This window comes from Oculina patagonica, chromosome 4 (genome assembly GCF_052425735.1).
Source record: "Oculina patagonica isolate OP01 chromosome 4, crgOcupat, whole genome shotgun sequence".
NCBI lineage: Eukaryota > Metazoa > Cnidaria > Anthozoa > Scleractinia > Oculinidae > Oculina > Oculina patagonica.
In genome coordinates, this window is record NC_135761.1 from 39,000,468 (window position 1) to 39,019,328 (window position 18,861).

General features: G+C 36.0%; 1 protein-coding gene across 2 annotated transcripts in view; it reads right to left on the minus strand.

Annotated features, from left to right (window-relative positions):
* Window positions 1–1,249: 1,249 nt before the first annotated feature.
* LOC144650258 (uncharacterized) overlaps window positions 1,250–18,861 on the minus strand; it is a 17,899-nt gene continuing 287 nt past the window's right edge. The window contains exons 1-14 of one of the 2 annotated variants that reach the window (XM_078509928.1): window positions 13,654–13,917; window positions 13,371–13,461; window positions 12,572–12,619; window positions 11,571–11,602; window positions 10,363–10,402; window positions 9,887–9,942; window positions 7,463–7,502; window positions 6,247–6,281; window positions 5,780–5,819; window positions 5,078–5,112; window positions 4,628–4,667; window positions 3,849–3,883; window positions 3,465–3,504; window positions 1,250–2,109 (exon numbers count right to left, since the gene is read on the minus strand). In XM_078509928.1, the coding sequence (XP_078366054.1) occupies window positions 2,017–2,109; window positions 3,465–3,504; window positions 3,849–3,883; window positions 4,628–4,667; window positions 5,078–5,112; window positions 5,780–5,819; window positions 6,247–6,281; window positions 7,463–7,502; window positions 9,887–9,942; window positions 10,363–10,402; window positions 11,571–11,602; window positions 12,572–12,619; window positions 13,371–13,457 (621 nt within the window). In that variant the 5' untranslated portion in view covers window positions 13,458–13,461; window positions 13,654–13,917 and the 3' untranslated portion in view covers window positions 1,250–2,016. Of the gene's footprint in view, window positions 2,110–3,464; window positions 3,505–3,848; window positions 3,884–4,627; window positions 4,668–5,077; window positions 5,113–5,779; window positions 5,820–6,246; window positions 6,282–7,462; window positions 7,503–9,886; window positions 9,943–10,362; window positions 10,403–11,570; window positions 11,603–12,571; window positions 12,620–13,370; window positions 13,462–13,653; window positions 13,918–18,861 lie in introns of those variants that run through there. The other variant, XM_078509927.1, reaches the window with a different exon arrangement.

Genomic DNA, 18,861 nt, shown 5'->3' on the forward strand with positions numbered 1-18,861 from the left:
AAGGATTAAGCGTGGAATAGCCCAGGGCTATGGGGAAGGGATCTTAAAAAAAAAAAGAGTTTGAAGTTAAGGGTAAGGATTAAGTGTGGGATAGCCCAGGGCTAGGGGGAAGGGATCTTAAAAAAAAAAAAAGTTTGAAGTTAAGGGTAAGGATTAAGTGTGGGATGGCCCAGGGTTAGGGGGGAGGGATCTAAAAAAAGAGTTTGAAGTTAAGGGTAAGGATTAAGTGTGGGATAGCCCAGGGCTATGGGTAAGGGATCGTAAAAAAAGAGAGTTTAAAGTTAAGAGTAATGATTAAGTGTGGGATATCCCAGGGCTATGGGGAAGGGATCGTAAAAAAGAGAGTTTGAAGTTAAGGGTAAGGATTAAGTGTGGGATAGCACAGGACTATGGGAAAGGGATCTTAAAAAATAGGGTTTAAAGTTAAGGGTAAGGATGAAGTATGGGATAGCCCAGAGCTTGGTTTGAGTTTAGTTTGGGTCGGGTCTATTCGAATTTTTACCCCTCTAATGTATACATGGTAGAGCTAATTGGCCTAAAATTACTAAAACGCACTGCAAGAAAACATGTTAAAAAGGTAAAAAACAACAACAGGTAATGAATGATCAACTTGATGGTACATAATCCATTGAAGAAGAAATATACGAAAAATGTTAATCCAAATATTAGAATTCCAAATATGAATCACTGATTGGAAAAAAAATTAATCTGCTTGTATAACTGCTAAGCTGGTTTTGTTTGATTTAAATCATAAAAATGGATGATAACTTCTTGCTCTTTAGTGAAAAGGACATCGCAAACGCAAACGCAGCTTCCAGTTTACATGCCGCTGATCGTACGTACTACATGTACTTAAAATCATCGCCAGCGAAAAAGTGGAAAATCGTGTCTATATATAAAGCGCCCAGGCCCCACGCGGACAGTCACAAATAGTGTGTTGCTACGCTGAGACTTCGCATCAATAATAAACCTGAGAATAACTAACAAACATAAATTTCAGTTTAAAAAAGTACTAATTTTTCCCAAAATGTGGTAGAGATACAGAAAGATTTTTGATTACGATAAAAAATAGTTTAAATAAATCTGTTAATATAACTGCTAAGCTGGTTTTGTTTGATTTAAATCAACAAAAAATAACACAAAAAAATAATTGTTTTGCTAGCTGGACTTGTTTGATATAAAAAAAACGGACAATAACCCAAAAAAATAATTTCAGTTAAAAATAACCCATCAAATCATCAAACTGGATGATAGCACAAAGAAAAAATAACACAAAGAAGAAATTCCAGTAACAAAAGATGAGAATAACTGAATTCAATGATGATCATTGGGAATAATAAATTACAGTTGCAAGTTTATATCGTTCTGCTAAGCTGGTCTTCCTTGATTCAAATAATAAACGGACAATAACTAAAAAATAATTCCAGTTACCAAATAGGTATTATTTTCCCCAAAATGTGGTAGAGATACAGTTAGATTTTATATTACGATAAAACATAGTAAAAATAAATATGTTAGTATAACTGCTAAGCTGATTTTGTTTGTGTTAGATCATAAAGCTGGGTGATATCACAAAGAAAAAAAAAACACAAAGAAGAAATTTCAGTAGCGAAAGATGAGTATAACTGAATTCAATGTTTATCATTGAGATTGAAAAAAGTAACGTCAACGGTTTATGTTGTACTGCTAAGCTGGTCTTGTTTGATTCAAATAATAAAGCGGACAATAACTCAAAAAACATAATTTCAGTTACAAAATGTAGTATATACCGAAAGATACTGGCATCAATATTGGTTACTAGGTTAATATATGGGTATATGATAATTTTATATTAGCTGGACTTGTTTGATTAAAATACTGGGATAATTACACAAAAAAAATTAAGTTGAAAACCATAGTATAAGCCGGTTGTTTTTGCATTAAAGTTTGTAGTTTTTGTATTAAAGTTGGTTACAAATCAACAAAAAATAGAGCCAGGTACAAAAAGTAGAAATAAAATGAAAGAATTACTTTTGCTTAATATTGAAGGGTCAGAAAGGAGTATGCAAGATTATGGAAAGAGAAGTTCGGGAAAATGTTTTTTTGTAACGTCTTCAGGAAGGAGGTATTCTAAACCAAGAAAAAGGAAAATATTGTGTTAAAAACTACTAAGACAATAATAGTATTAATATATATATACAATATATAATATAAGTATAATTTCGAGAGGCGCGGTTTATGATTTAGCATGCGAGGCGGTAAATATAGCATCTCAAGCATCTCATATAACATCTAAGGTCCTGGCCAAACGTTTGGCCCGAGCCTAAGCCATGTCACCTTTGCCATGAAAATTTCTCTCATTTAAAAGAAATTTAAATAACTTTACGTCCTGGATATTTAAATCATTAGAAATGTTGCAAATTACCTGCCAAGGAGTTTGGACCGCAAATATTTTCAAGATATGGCTTTCAAGGCATTAGAATTGATCACAAATATGGTGGTTTTAGAGATCGCACGCGGCCAATACAGACTCGGTCAGATCGACTGACAAAACATTATTTGGTTCTCTTGTCACCGGAGCTAGTAATTTCGAGAGGATTCACACAATTTCTTAGAAGTCAACAAGGATTAAACAAAGGTACCAGATATCTATCTTTTTCGTAGTGTTTGTTTTGTTCCGTTTTATTGCTTAAACTTGAGTGTAAATTACGATTTCAATCGATGAATTAAACTGGTTTACACGTATGTGTTTGCTGTTTTCATGTTTTCTATTATTTTGCAGTTCTTGATATTCACTTCTGAAAATTATACTAAAACTTCGTCTTGGAGATTATTCAACAATAATCACTTCGCCTTCGGCGAATAATTGTTAAATATTAATAATGTAATAATATTATTAATTTATGTAATAGATTGGTTTTCACTTGAGTGTCGAAAGTAAATTGCTTTTGCTTTGGTTTTGCATTACAACGCTTAGTGCTTGGCTTAAAAATCTTGCGCCACTTTCTCAGTCAATTAGAACTAAAACCAAAACCCATCGCGACTCGCTCGCACACATTTTCCCGTGCTTCGTTCCAGCTTCATGTATTTGCTTCGAGTTTTGATTGGTTCACTGGATTGACTGTGTCCTTTGTGATTCGTCAGAGTAATTACTTTGGTTTTGGTTTTACGACACTCGATTGAAAACTGCTCTATTAATACTAGCACTTGCTGTACATATATTTGTCATTCGGGATTAGTAAGTTCTGTTATTAAGCTGGCAAATGCAGCTGTAAATGTATGTAAATAACAACGACAACCATTTTATTTTGCCAAATTAAATAGAAAATAAGTTACAGCATAACATAAATTAACTAAAATAGGCAAAAAAATACTCAGAATAGAAATAAACTAAACGAGCTGAATAGTAAATGGTGTTCTTGCCACTTACTAAATATTACCGGTAAATAAAATATAACATTTATTGACAAAAAGCGTACACATACCTTGAGTTCAGAAATTTCTTTTTGGGCATTTGTCATTTCACTGTCAAAAAAGCACAAATAGATGAGCGTTTTTATTTTAAAGGCCTTAAAAGTGCCAAAAAAATTATTATAACACATTTTGGTGCGTAAGTACTGAATGAATTCCCCTTTAAAAAATTGTCAAACGAAAGTAGAATAAGTAAGACGAAAAAACAAAAGGACAAGAAAACAAGCTGCATATTACACAAAGCCAAGAATAGTTTAAATTCGCAGATCTGATAAAGATGAAATGTTCATTATGTCACGAGAATGAAACAAAGAAAAAATCTGAGTCCCCGACATTTCTCATAGTAGACACTAAAATCCGAATAACCCATGTCAATGTTAAGGACAAATGTTACTTACATTTCATGTCGATCGTTCTGGCTTGAGACCTGCTTCTGCATTTTGAAACAACAACAAAAAAGTGTTAAACAAAGTGTGCTATTAGCTTGGTAATAATAAGAACAGCACAGTAAAAACTCACGAGTAAGAACCTACCATTTTCTTCAGAAAATTAGAACTTAACCATTACTTATGTAAAAACCTGTTTAGGCTAACCAGGAACAATTAGGTTCTTACTCGCGGGTTTTTACTCACCGTTTACTTTATTCTACACCAAAAACAGTTAAATATTGTATTAAAAACCAGGCATAACTAATCGATGATCAATGACATCAATTGGTAATCAATGAGTAATCGATGGGTAATCAGTTGATTAGTCATTGATTATTGGCGATGGTCAATGAGTAATCGATGAGTAATCGAAGCCCAAAAATTTTGTGGCAATGCAATCAATGACTAATCGAAGCCCAAAAATTTTGTGGCCTATCGATTAGTCATCGATTACTCATTGATCATCAGCAATAATCAATGACTAATCAACTGATTACCCATCGATTACTCATTGATTTCATTGATGTCATCGATTAGTTATGCCTGGTAAAAGTATGAAATAAATATTTCTCATTCAGGAACTTCAGGACTTAAATTCAAGACTTGAATTTTTGTCGGAGCTTCAAACTAAACCAGTTAAGCTATCAAGTACAACTGTTAAAAAATGTAAATGGTGTTTTTGCCAATAATTTAAATATTACTGGTAAACTAAAATACGATTTAATGAAAAAAAAAAATTGTACACATACCTTTAGGTTTGTTATTCTCTTTTTGGCGCTTTTTAATTTGCTATCAAAAGGAAACACAAATGAGCGTTTTAAAGGCCTTTAAAGTGCCGAAATTAATTACAAGCTATATAAAATATTACATAAAGCACATAAAATACAGTACAAATCAGCGTATAAAAACCTGGATTTTTTCATTTAGCCAAAACAGGTTCTTATAAATGGTACTTTAAAACAAATTTAGACTACCGAGGTTCTTTTATTTTCATATGAATGGCATAAAAGTATGTAATAAATATCATAAATAGTGTATATTTAAATTCACAGAAATGACAATTTTTCTGATAAAGATGCAATGTTCATTATGTCACAGTGAGGAACAAGGAAAAAATCTGAGTCCCCACATTTTCTCTTATAGACACAGAAAATCAGAATAACCCATGTCAATGTTAACGACTTGAAAATGTTACTTACATTTCGTGTGCAGCCTTTTGATTCGAGAGCTGCACCTGCATTTCAAAACAACAACAAACAAGCGTAAAACAAAATAATGATAATCATAATGCATTTATATAGCGTATTTTTCATATCTATATGTTCCAATGCGCTTTACACATACTGCAATTTACTATACAATTGTAAAGGCCGGACCACAACACCGGGAGCTTCGTGCCCTACTCTTTGCGAATAGTGTGTGGGTTCTTTAACGTCCCCTGCTATAAGACTAGAGATACAGGAGACGGGACCTACGGTTTATCGTCCTTTTCCGAAAAGACTAGAATGTCTAACCATTTGCAGATGTAATTACAAAGACAGCACATTCTCCTCAGTTATTTTAAGACCCTGAGTGTTAGTCCGGTCTGGGGTTCGAACCCACGACCTCCCGCACAGCAGTCCGGCGCTCTACCAACTGAACATCTTGCTCGGTGATAATCATTGAAAAAGTAGATTCAAATCCATAATTGCTCTGAAATGCACTGCATTGACAAATTTATCCAAAAAAGCGAAAGTGTCCTAACTGTTGACTTTGACAAATTTCCGCTAACAGTCAGTGTCGGTGAATGTGGTGCATATTTGCCTCGCCACTCACTTCGCGGCTTGGTTAATATCCACCATTATTCACCTCCACTTCAGTGAATAATTGCCCCCTACTTAATAAAAAAAGCATACACATACCTTAAGGCGGGACATTCTATTTTTGGCATTTCTTGATTTGCTGTCAAAAAGAAATACAAATGAGCGTTTTAAGGCATTTTAAGCGACAAAATTAATTGTAACACAATTTTGTTGCATAGTACAATAAACCCCTTTTTGAAAATTTTGATTGTACAATAAGAAGAAAAACAAAAAGATTAAAAAATAAGCTGAATAAAATATTACACAATTAAGCACATAAAATACAGTAAAAAACAGTGTACAATAATATAAAAACCTGGATTTTTCATTTAAGTATATAATAAATATCATGAATGCCATGTATTAATTGAATTTGCAGAAATAACATTTTCTCTGATAAAGTTGGAATATTTATTATGTCACGAGTGTGGAACAAAGAAAAAATCTTGAGTCCCTGACATGTTGTTTATAGACACAGAAAATCAGAACACACCATGACAGCATTTAAAAGAGCAAATGTTACTTACATTTCGTGTGCAGCCTTTTGGTTTGAGACCTGCACCTGCATTTCCAAACAACAACAAACAAGCGTTAAATAAAATATGCATTTTGTTCGGTGATAAATGATTGAAAAAATAAAGTAAGTCAATCTATAATTACACTGAAATGAGCTAGCTACATTGACAAATCCAAAAAAAGCAAAAGTGTCCTAATTATTGACCAATTGACTAACTAACCATACATTTTTACTTTTTATAAAATTTTGTTGACTTGCCAAATTAAATGTCCACGGCCAACAATAAGAAATATATCTGTGCTCCAAGGCTAACCGGGAACTACTTATATACAATAATTTCGACTTACGATTGGTACATGTATATTCAGTGAAATAGCTAAACGTATCACATTAATTTTAAGTGTTTAAATAGTGCCACTGCCATCCAAAATCAATGAGTATAAAGGAATCATAAATTCAATGACATGATCCTCTCAGTGTGTTATCAATTTAAGCAATAATTGTATTTTTAGCCTGAAAAGAAATTTCAAGGCTTCAACGGGATTTAAACCCGTGACCACTGCGCTGGTGCGTTGCCCTACCAACTGAGGTTCGAAGCCTCGATACATTTTATAAAATAAAATTTGTAAGCAGGTCATTTGTGAGTACCAATGTCCCCCATGTGGTTTAGATGAATAAGTAAGGAATCAAAAGCATAGATATAGTAAAGTGAGAAGTGCGGCTTGATCCTTCTTGCATGTCTACATGTACAATGCTCTTTTAATAATAATGAAGGAGGCTTGTGAGGATACCTAAACTTCGAGCCAGGATTCGAGCCAGGATTCGTGCTAGGATCCAAGCTAGGATCTGAGCAAGGATAATTAAGAATGGGACCAACTATTAGGCGCTCCGGTTAGCCTGAATGGCACTCCGGTTAGCCTAAATAGCATTCGGTTAGCCTAACTAGCACTCTGGTTAGCCTAACTAGCACTACGGTTAGCCTAACTAGCACTCTGGTTAGCCCAAATAGCATTACGGTTAGCCTACTTTAGCTTGGATTGCTTGCGGTTAGCTTTAATAATAGGGTTAGGATTTCTATCTGAAAAAACGGTGGATCCTAGCTCTGATTCTAGCTCAGATATCCTGGCTCAAATCCTGGCTCGGATCCTGGCTCGGATCCTGGCTCGAATCCTGGCATCATTAGTTTATCTCATAATGAAGTATTTATTAACAGATTGTACAAATACCTTAAGCTCATCCAGCTCACGTTTGGCGTTTTCTAGTTCCCTGTTGAAAAGAAATGCTTAGTGGTTTCATAGGCCATAATGACAAAAAAAATATTGCTCAAATAAAAAAAATGTGGCTTAGTAACAGTCTGGAAAAGTTCGCAAATTGGCCACCCTAGCGGCCAAAATTTTCGAAAGAGAAAAAAAATCGTTTATTGAAAACAATAACACATGACAGTCAATCAATAGATTATATCTTTATTGCCAATTAATGATCATGAAACAAGGTTTTCAACGTTTTTTAATAATCAGAATCTCTGCGAAACATTTTTTTAGGGCAAACACCAACCTTTCACACCACAAACAATTTATCTTCGGTATATTGAATTGGGCATTCTAGAAGCCTTTTTTCACATAACACCAATGGTGGATTGGATTGATTGATTGTTATTGTAGCCCACTCATGCAGTGTTACAAGGTCTTGCTGTTCTCGTGTACACATTCAACTGACCTAGCCTCGTTCAATTGCTTTCTTTTATAATTTATTGAGACCAACCATGCACCCTACGGTAGCCACTAGGACCAAAACAAAAATACAGTGCCACCTCTCCTGGGGAAAAATTGACTTATTTTCAGTTTCTTTGATAATTAAAATATCCTATTCTTATGGTAATTGGAAAAATATTCTTGGCACTAGGGTACCTTGAAGCTATTATTAACAATTGACCAAATAAGGTCGAAATCATCACTAATTAAAAGACATCACCAATTGAACCGCTTTTCTCGATACAATTGTTTTGCTAAATTAAAGCTCTCCTTTTATTCTGTTTCTTTTCATTTCTTAGACTATCAGTACTGAAGACAAAGAGAAACAGTGTGACCTTAATTAAGTAACAAAACTATGCCACAATGTTTTTGCAAGTGACAATGGTTAGATTGAGCCCCAAGAGTGCCAACCTCAAATTTCTCCTCACAATATCAGTACATAAACAAGAGAACAGGTTATGAGAATTGACAAATGATCACTAAAGAAAAAGGAATTTGATTGTTAAACAAATTCTCATGCAAATTCTATGGAAAAAAACATATGAAAATAATAATAAAGTATTATTTCGTTTGTCTCACGACGTAGTAACGTGTGATGGAGATCGCAACGTTTCGACTGCATACTGCTAGTCTTCACCAGTGCTGAACCCGTGGCTGAGTTTAAATCTACTGCCGTTCTACCTTATGTCAAAGGTCTTTCCGAGTAACTTCGCCGCTGCCTACAACAACAAGGCGTACGCGCTGTTTTCAAGTCGGAAACTACACTGCGATCACAACTAGTACGGCCGAAAGACGCTGTTGATTCGACTAAGCAAGATGGCGTTGTTTACAGGATTCCCTGTGAATGTGGCAAAGTTTACATCGGCGAGACTGAAAGACCTATGCAAGATAGGGTCAAAGAACACGACCGGGACATCCGACTCTACCCGCTTTCGAATGAGGTAAAGTTTATTGATCGTGACTCGCACTGGTACACACGCCGGGTCAAAGAGGCGATTCACATAAGCACATAAGACTTCACCCTAATAATATCAACAGGGACAGTGGAATTGAAATTCCTAAAGCACGGATGCCCACGATCAAAAAACACAACAACAGGAGAACTGTACGACTGCGGACCGCCGAGGGAGCAACAGTACACCAGCATGCAGAACACTGAGGATCGAAATGCACCAATCAGAGCTGTTGCAAACCAACCAATCACAGCGCAGCCGCGTGCTTTATAAGCTAACGCACAACCAGTCGACCTTATCGCCTGATGAAGACTAGCAGTATGCAGTCGAATCGTTGCGATCTCCATCACACGTGACTACGTCGTGAGACAAACGAAATAATACTTTATTATTGTACTCTACCACGATGAATAACCACAACATTTTTTACGACATATGAAAATAAGTAAAGAGAATTTATGTTTTGACATTGGGTCTTAAAGGGTTAAACAATCTTTCCAGTGACTGAGTATCATGCTTCGCATTAAGAGATGCAAAAATCAAGGTACATAAAAAATATTACACAACACAAATAAAATAGCCTCAAGTTTTGGGTAACTCAATACAGAAACTCATACTGTAGCAAGGAGTTCACAGTGTTTGAATATTCAGTTTTGCCTAATTTTCTAGAAAAATGAAGGATTTGTATGCAAATTCCTTATACACGTAATGATACACACAAAGTCATTTTCGTAAGTTTGATCTAAATATTGCAATTTTGATTGGCTAAGTTTGATTTTCCAAATATACAAGTAATACTTGATGGCAATGAATTAATATGCAAAGACTTTGTACGAAACAAATCATAAGGATCAGTTACAAGTTTCAACCCTTATGGGTTTTTGCTCAATTTCGGAAATTGAAAGTCAGAGTATAAACCCAATGTCAAGGAGAAAATGCCACTTACTCAGCTAAGATATCCTTTTCGTTAAGCTCCAGCTCGAGGTTGAGATCGCTTGTAAACTGAAAAGCATGAAAAAGACTACAGTTAGGTGGATGACTTGCCATGGAGATAACTATTCAAATATGTAAATAACTGTAAAACAAAAAAAGTAATAAGGTAACTTATACAAATACAAAAGATGTACTAAGGCGTTTACAAAATGATAAGAAATTTATAAAAGTGAGATAAAATATTTAACTAAAAGCAATTAAAAGATGGTTTCCACATTATGTAAATTAGTTACTGTCTGCCGGGAGGCAAACAATGAAATGAAGCTGTTTTCTGGAAAATGGACTTGTCTATAAAACAGTGAAATATTTGTGCTAAAATCACATTTAAAAGCCAAGTTACGGAGTAATGACGTTATTGTTTACTCAAGGTAATTTCACTTATTAACTTCGTAAGAAAACAATTTTGATCCTTTCGCACTTTACACGTACTTTTAGCTCTTGTAGTTGGGCCTCAACTGCTTCCAGGTTTCTGTAAAAAAGAAACATAAAATATGGGTGAGCCCTTAAGTGACGAGCTCTGATGCAAAGGACAGTAAGCGAGTCCTTTGTACACTTTATTAACAATCAAATGTAGGATGATTCAATCAAAGATGCAAAAACAATCTGGGTATTTCAAAGCGAAAATAAAGTTACTCCAATTCTTTTGGTATAAAATGTCTACATCCATGACCGTCCAATTTGATACTTGTTGCCCAATTTTAAAGACAAGTACAAAACAAATCAACTAAGAGTCACCTTTTCAGCTGTAACTTTTTAGTCAAATCACAGTGTTAAAACTGGTACAGAGATTAAGGGAGTGCGTTCGACCCAAAATATGTATGCTAGATAAGGTTAGCAAATGTAAACCGAGTTACACGAGTGTTTATATTGTCATCTAAATTTAAAACGACCGCGCGCAACATAAAGTACGCGTCCAACATCACTTGAAACTATAGCGAAACAATATCAATCCAACAGCGCACGGGACCACAGGTCACCACAAGATTAGGATGCGTACTGCTACCGTCAAACACAAACAGCCTAGCGGTATTTAGCAGGTAACTGCTTAATTGAATTGTTTTTGCGCGCGCTGTCTTTATGGCTTAATGTCATTGTTCTTGTTGATGTGACACAATTAATTGCTTTCTAATGTCTTCTCACATGAGATCGAGGCCATCCTGCCACATACCGACATACATACATACATAGAACGACTTGCGCGCTCACAGGACAGCCGCGGGACCACAGGTCACCAAAAGATTAGGATGCGTTCTCCTACCGTCGAACGCAAAAATTAATTAAACCAATCAACTTGCATTTGTTTCAATCGCAGTTACACCGGGATTATCACTGTACGTTTTTCCTTTATACCGGCGATAAAGTGTGTTAAAGAAATTAATTGGAGTGTTAGGAGAGAGAAAAAATGTAACTCTTTCTGGCTTGATGGTTCATTGGAGAATAATGCCCTTGGCCCTTGGGTTAAAAGTTTTCCTCAAAATTTCACAGTTTTCCTTGAAGCTTTGCTTCTCGGCCAACTGTTCATTTTTCGGACAATCTTTCAGCCTCGGGCATTTTCCTCCAATACAGCAGCCGCCTTAAAAGGTTTAATTTACTAAGTATAAATATACCAGAATTAATCCAGGACAAATGTTACTTACTTTTGAAGATTATTATTCGTTTGCATTAGCACCTGTATAATGAAATAAGCAAACCAGAAAAGGCTAAAAAACAAAACATACAACATCCATCAAATAAAATGTGTGGCTTGTGTGATAAAATGGTAACCGGTCGTTTTGTCCACGAGTGGTTCTGATAACGACCCGTTCGATAACGACTTAGGTCGATCTGCCTACGTCTAAAGTCGTTTCCCTAACGGGCATTAGTTATCCGTTAAAGTACGACCTAGAATACCGGTATTTCGCGTTCTTTTAACACCAGCAAAGGATGATTTCAGCTCGTAAGCGAAACAACTGCAATTCAATGAAATGGCTCAAAAATGGCTCAAAACCTCTGACTTCTCTGACTGTAGGAACCCAGAACGCTCCGTCAGTGACCCATTTCGTAAATTGCTCATATTTTGCCCAAAGATAACCTATTGTGATACATTTTTGCAAATCATATTTAGAAGTTCCAGTGCTTTTTTATTTTTCGGAAATTTGCAAAAATCTGAAAACGCAGTCAAAATGCAGTTTTCCTTCCGATGAAATGGATAAAATAAGAAGGAAGCTTCGGCAAAGTCTTAAAATAACTTCAATTGCTGTCAAACTTGTACAAAAGTGAAACAACTGTTACTTATCATTCTTCACCTCTCATTGATAATGTGATTTTGCAAACCTTTTTATAAAGCAATCTTTTTTTTATTTTTTTTTTTACAGGTGAAGAATGTTGTGTAAAGTTTAATAGCACCTGAAGTAATTTTAAGACTTCCAGAGCTTCGTCATCGCATCTTATTTTGGGCCTTTGATCGCAATGAAAACTGCACTTTTCTACATTTTGTAATATTTGAAAATAAAAAAACGTCAATTAGAACTTCTAAATATGATTTTTTGAAATGATCACCAAAGGGTATCTCTCTTGGCCCTAACACAGTCAGCCCTTCTTAATAATGTTTACAAGAATTCCACTAAATCAAGTTAAAAAACAACTCTACATTGCTAACCTGGATTTGGTGGCAACTGTTTTGGTAGGCGTTTTTTAAAGCCATATACTGCAAAAAGATTTAAATACCAAACCAAATAATTGAAGGTAAAACAACACACATCAGTATTCTTTGGGGGGAAGGGGGGGGGGGGCTTTCAGCTCTCCCTTATTTGGTCTTATTAAAAAAGTCATTAATAATTCATAAAGAAAATACAAAAGAAATTAATGTTTAATGAGTGTCTTTATATCTGATAAAAAACGGCTAGACTTTACGTCTAATTTTCTAGGCCAAAATAACCCCAAATCTAAATATTAGTGCAAGAATAAGTTGATCTACATCAGAAGATTTTTAAGCCGTTTAATAAATTCGAAGTTCGTGTTTTATCAAGTCTAAAACAGTCGGCTGCGCCTCGTGTTTTAAACTTGATAAAACACTGCTGCTCATTTCTTAAACATTACTTAAAATACTGGCATCAGTCAATCAAGGCATACAATGGCACTTGAATATTGTCCCTTTCAGGGTAAGGAGACGGGCACTCTGCAAAAAATATCTGTACATGTATGTGCCACCCAACAGGGTTGTGATATATGGGTTCCAGATCTTGAATGGGATATCCATTAAAAAGACAACCCCTGGAATGGAGTATGTTATTTTGAATGCACAGTATTTTAAATTATCAGCAGCTAGTTCAGTGTATTAATTCAAAAACAAACAGCTTCTCAGTCTGTGTAATAAGTGACAGTTTCGACAAATCTTTGTCAAAGCACTTAAAGAATTTCCCAATTATTTTATCCAGTGTGTAAAAATGTTGACATACCTCTACTTGAATCATCGAGAAACACTTCTTAGCTTTCTCTGCTTGCTCTTCATTTACAAAATTAAAAATCTTCATTCTTTCATCCATTTCCCTGGAAAATCACGTCGAAAAAACACGCAAATTGTTTTTACATTAAAAGAATCTATTTATTAACCCATTCACCTGTGACAGCCATAATTAAGTGACCACGACAAGCGTTGAACTTTGTTCCACTTCTGACGTCATTATCTTTGACCGGCTTATGCGTAAAATTTGTAGAAGGAAAAGATCTTTCCAATTATACCTAGATCGCTGTGATTTTGTTAATGTTGTCTACAATATGCAGGAAAATGCATAGATTAACTTTCTGCCTCACGTAAAACTTTGGTACAAGAAGCAAGCCTATTAGAAGGGATGGTCCATCAAAATTTTGCAGTGCTCGCAAAATTAGGCTTCTGCTCGGAATGCTCGCAAAAATTTAGTGGGTGCTCGTTTGCTCATGGTCGCATGTTTTTTACAAGTGCTTGCATGCTCAGTTTTTAGTGGAGGTAACTTTTTGAAAAGTGCTCGTTGCTCGCTAGGCTAACTTTTGTCAATGCTCGTGCTCGCAAGAAAAACGCTGTGCTCGCATGCTCGCAAATGCTTGCAAAGACCATTTGATACCCCTACTAGAAGGCCAACAAACGCAGCAAAATTAAACGAGAAAAAGAAAGGGTAAAGAGAAAACAGGAAAAGTGAAAAGAAAAGAAAAAACAAAAGTTCTTAAGTGGTAGCCGGGTGAGAGCACTTTTTATGTCTAAACTTTGACTTTTGTGAATGCCCAAGCAAAAGATGTCAAAACTACCAATGGTATTGGAAAGAAAGGGGTGCCTTCAAAGTGGTGTTTTAAGTAAGTTGGAGCTTATTTAGCACATAACTGACCAAAAAATGTCCAGAAGTGCGATTTTTGGAACTCCTTCAGTATACTGTTGTCCACACAACAATGTACAACAAAAAAAGCAATCCAAACATATGCTATTTCTATTTTGATGGGTTGCACCAAACTATATTGTTGATGTTTGAATAGAAATCTGCCGAACCTTAGCAGAAAAAAGTTGCTTAGGTAATAATCAAATAGGTATAGCCACCACCCCTAAAAGGGGCACTCACTTACATTTAGTTTGTGGGGCGGCGAAAAAAGTCAAGAACGAAAAAAAATAGCTATTTTTTTGGAAATATTTTGAATGAATATAGCTTAATGATAAAAAAGCGAAATAATAATAATAATAATAATAATAATAATAATAATAATAATATAATAATAATAATAATAATTTCGCGTTTTTTTATCATTAAGCTCTTCATGGAGCTTTATTAACCTGTCATTTTTTTACAACAATATTAACAAAAACATAATTTGATTAAACGGTATACCTTTTTAGTTTTTTTTAAATGACTTAAGCGTTGTGACAAATAAAATAAATTAATAAATGAATAAAAAACAACCAAAAAAACAAGCTTACATGCAAATCCTTACATAAGCTAAATTTTAGAAGAAACTTGTACACTGCCTTACGGGGGTGTTTTATTCTAGATGGAGAGGGTTTACAAAATAGTATTTCGACAGTTCTAGGCTGGATCGGCGGATCGCTTCATCAATAGGCTCTTACCGAAAGTGCTAGCACTTTTTTGGCAATTCTTGGCTTTGCGAGCATTTTTTTTACATTTTATCTAAAAAAGCACTGCTAGCATTATTTTGGATTTCTGACTGATTTTTTGTATAATTTTGTGTTAAAAAGCGCAATCTGACTTCATTTATGGCGTCCAAAGATGCATTATGCCCTCATTTCAGTCAAAGGAGCCGAGGAGGCCTGGGGAATAGGTTTGATCGGTTTGATACGTCAGTGATTGCCTTCTAGAAACCCAGTCCATCACACTCCTTCCATGATGACGTCGTCCACGTTGTCATCAAGGAACAATGGAAGTCAGCCAGCGAAGGCAGAGATAGCTCGAGAGCGTATTCTGACATCAAACATTGATCGTTATATTTTATTGTTAAAAAATCTAACTGAAAATCTGAAAAATATAATATTCTATGTTTAAAAAGATCGGAAAAAAGTGAGCATTATTATGTAACCCACGAGCACTTTTTAAAAAAATTATCATTTTTTAGCACTTTTTGGGCAAAAACGAGCACTTCTTTTAGCATTTAATGCTTTTTTAGGAGCACTTTCGATACAAGCCTATTCATCAAAATTCCTTGAACTCCCGAGGATAAAATTCTTTTCATGTCAGTTCAGCCAGCTTAGCTGACAATACAAGTCTACTAGACACGGAATCAATGCTTGTAACTCAGCTCTTGCTCACAAAGACTTTCATTTGTCACGATTTTCTAATCTTGGATTTTACGGCTTTTATAACATAGAGGGCAAAATCACTGAATTCTGATTGGCTGAGACAGAGGGCATTTTACTGTTTACACGGACGCGGTTTCATTTGTAACCGCATCGCTCTCGATGCAGTTACGCCTTTCGTTTACACGGCGCCGATCGAGACCACCACTGAAACCGGGTCGTTTTGAAAACGCTGTCACAAGTGGAGCGTTTTCAAAACAATACGGTTTCGTTGGTCGTGTAGACGGCGAAACCGAATCGATTTGAAAGCGGTAACGTAATTTGGTAAGAATTGGCTGGCTCGCGAAGAGTAAACATGGTGAACCTCGTATGGAACGCAGCGCTTGCTTATACAGTAGATAAAAACGGTTAAATAGGTTCCGTTCAGGAAAGCGCAAACGTGGCAGGCCCAAGAATACATGGCGACGTACAGTAGAGACAGAATTGAGGGGCTTAAACCAAAGCTGGAACACCATCCAACAGCTGGCCAAAGACAGACAGCAGTGGAGGACCTTGTTGCTGCCCTACGTGCCAGTGGGCACAATGGGCAGTGAGTGAGTGAGTGAGAGGTTCCGTTCCGTGTAAACACTCGAAACCGTGATCCTGATTGGATGAGCAAAAAAAATCCTCGTTTCTAGAGCGCGCCACACTTGCATGGTTTCTTGACGGCGGGATTTTGAGCAGAATTTCAAGTTTAAACACAACGCTCGCAGGTACGTCGCTTCGGAATTTGACTTCAGTTTCCACATCGAGGTATTTGAGGAAAAAGGAATGAAAACCGGGTGAGGAGCTTGAAACGAAATACAGAAAGCTGAATCTCAGGTAACAGATGATTACTTCCACTAAAAACTGAAAGGGGGGGGGGGGGGGGTCGAAAACTAGAAAACTTATATCAACTAGACGCTTGGTGAGTTCGCGACGAAATTCATTCATGGCGGCCAACCGACTTCTTCGTTTCACTTCTGTCAAATGCGGGTTAACAACATGCCACCTGACTAGAAAAGAGAGCACAGAGTTCGTCCAGAAAAAGCAGATGGCCATATTTAAACAGGAGAAATTGTTTGGACTCATCATTAGCTGTTTATCGATGTCCGAGGATTAGCGTGCCAACATCTTACAGCGAAAAGTTTTTTTTTTTCTTACATTCAGAATTAAGCTTACATAAGCTCAACGTCGACGTTATTTTGTTCTGAGCGAAAGGATTTGCTTGATCCACAGGCCAATTTCGAAGGTGATTATAAAACAATGTATGAGAATATTTAAAATTCTCTAAATAGTACTTTATGAATATTTGAATAAAAATATCTTACCTGATGTTTATCTTGCGTTCAAAATAACGCAAGATAAACTTCAGGTAAGACATTTTTATTCAAATCTTTTATACAAGTACTATTTAGAGCAATTTTCAAAGTATTCTCATACATTGTCTTATAATCACCTAAATCGAACACAACGTCTGGGCCGCCTGTGCTTGATCTTGTCGTTTATTAGCCTGAATTTCAGACATCCCTGATTAGGCGATGTCTGAAATTCAGGCTAGTCGTTTATCTGTGTGATTTCAGTTACGAAGGCATCTTCGTTCCGCCGGCTAAAATTAGCTTCGCACTTTGAAGAATTTCCAAAAAAAAATTGTCTCTATGTCGTAAACAAGTAATCACATGTTTCCTCGTAAAATTAAGGATAAAATATCGATTGTGTTTTTAGAAGTTGCAGAAATTGCCCGAGTCGCGCTAAAACACGCGTGATATTAGTCATTAATTTTACTCGGCCCCGTGCGATTACCTCTACAAAAGAACCTGGTGACGAAAAAAAAAACACTTAGGGACGGACCATTATTTTTTTGGAGGGGGGGGGGGGATGAAAAATATTGAAAAAAAAAATTGTTTGCAAAAACGATATGTATAACAAAAAATAGTAAGAATTTCGAAAAAAATGTTTGCAGAGGTGCATAAACTAAAAAACAAGTTTGCAGAAAAAATTTTTTCATCCCCCCCTTCAAGAAAATAATGGTCCGTCCCTTACTAATCCAGTCCTCTCGCAAATAACGTATTCCGCGCTCTCTCTCCTGTGCGCGTGAGTGCACGCTAAGTTTTTGTCCTTGTTTGTTGTTTATTTGCTTATTTTTTTCCCTTAAAATATCTTCAGGTAGTGAAGAATTTTTTACTACAATTTGAATGGGGAATCTGCGCTATTTTCCTTTTTTCCATTTTCTTTTTTCTTTCGGAATCGAACTATATGGAACTGGGAACCCCAAAAGTCGAATTTTTAATGCTTAATCTAAAGTAAAAATTTACAAAGAGTTTACAAACAAATTTGTAAAGAAGTAATTCAAAGGAAAAGGAAGCGACCTTGTGGGGGAAGAAAAAAAATATTTTAATATAAGATTGCAGAAATAGGCAAATACATTAAAAAGTCAACAGAGTCTCAGAGAGTAATGATATCATTAATTTATCGTCATTTCGCGTTGCTAAGGATGGCGGACCGTTGCTAAGGTGCCGAGCACCAAAAAATCCTCTTTGCAAAAATTGCTTTGGAAAGTATTGGCTATCCTATGAAAAATAAATCACATTTTGAAGCAACTTAAGAATACCTGACCACAATTCGTTTATGTTTTGCACTATTTCTTCCGTTGAACTCTCCTCTCCGCAAATCTTCAATGCGTTAAACTACTGAGGGCCTCTTCACATGAGCCCGGTTTACGAGCTGTCTCAGTTACCAGGACGGATTTTGACCTCTGTTCATATGGAAAATTTTAGCCCGGTTGACGGGGATAAAATTCAAGAAACGAAGGCAAAATGGCGACACATAAAGTTGCATCTTTCGCGACTATCGTAGCTTTATTGACCCATGTAACTTTATGTATAAAGCTAATTCGCATATTTCTGAAGTGGAAATAGAAACAAGGCAAAATTAAGCCATTTTGACCACCCAGTTACGAAAGGGAAGCTATTTTCTCAAAAAAAGGTGCGTCCCGGCGGCCGGGCTGGAGCGTTCATATGGGAAAATATTCTTCCCGGTTGTCGAGATCTCGGTTGCAGAAACCGAGATATCGGTAACCGGGCTGGCCCACCTTCTCATATGAACACATCCAAAATTTTACAAGAAAATAGGAGTGAGCCGATATCTCGGTAACTGGGCCA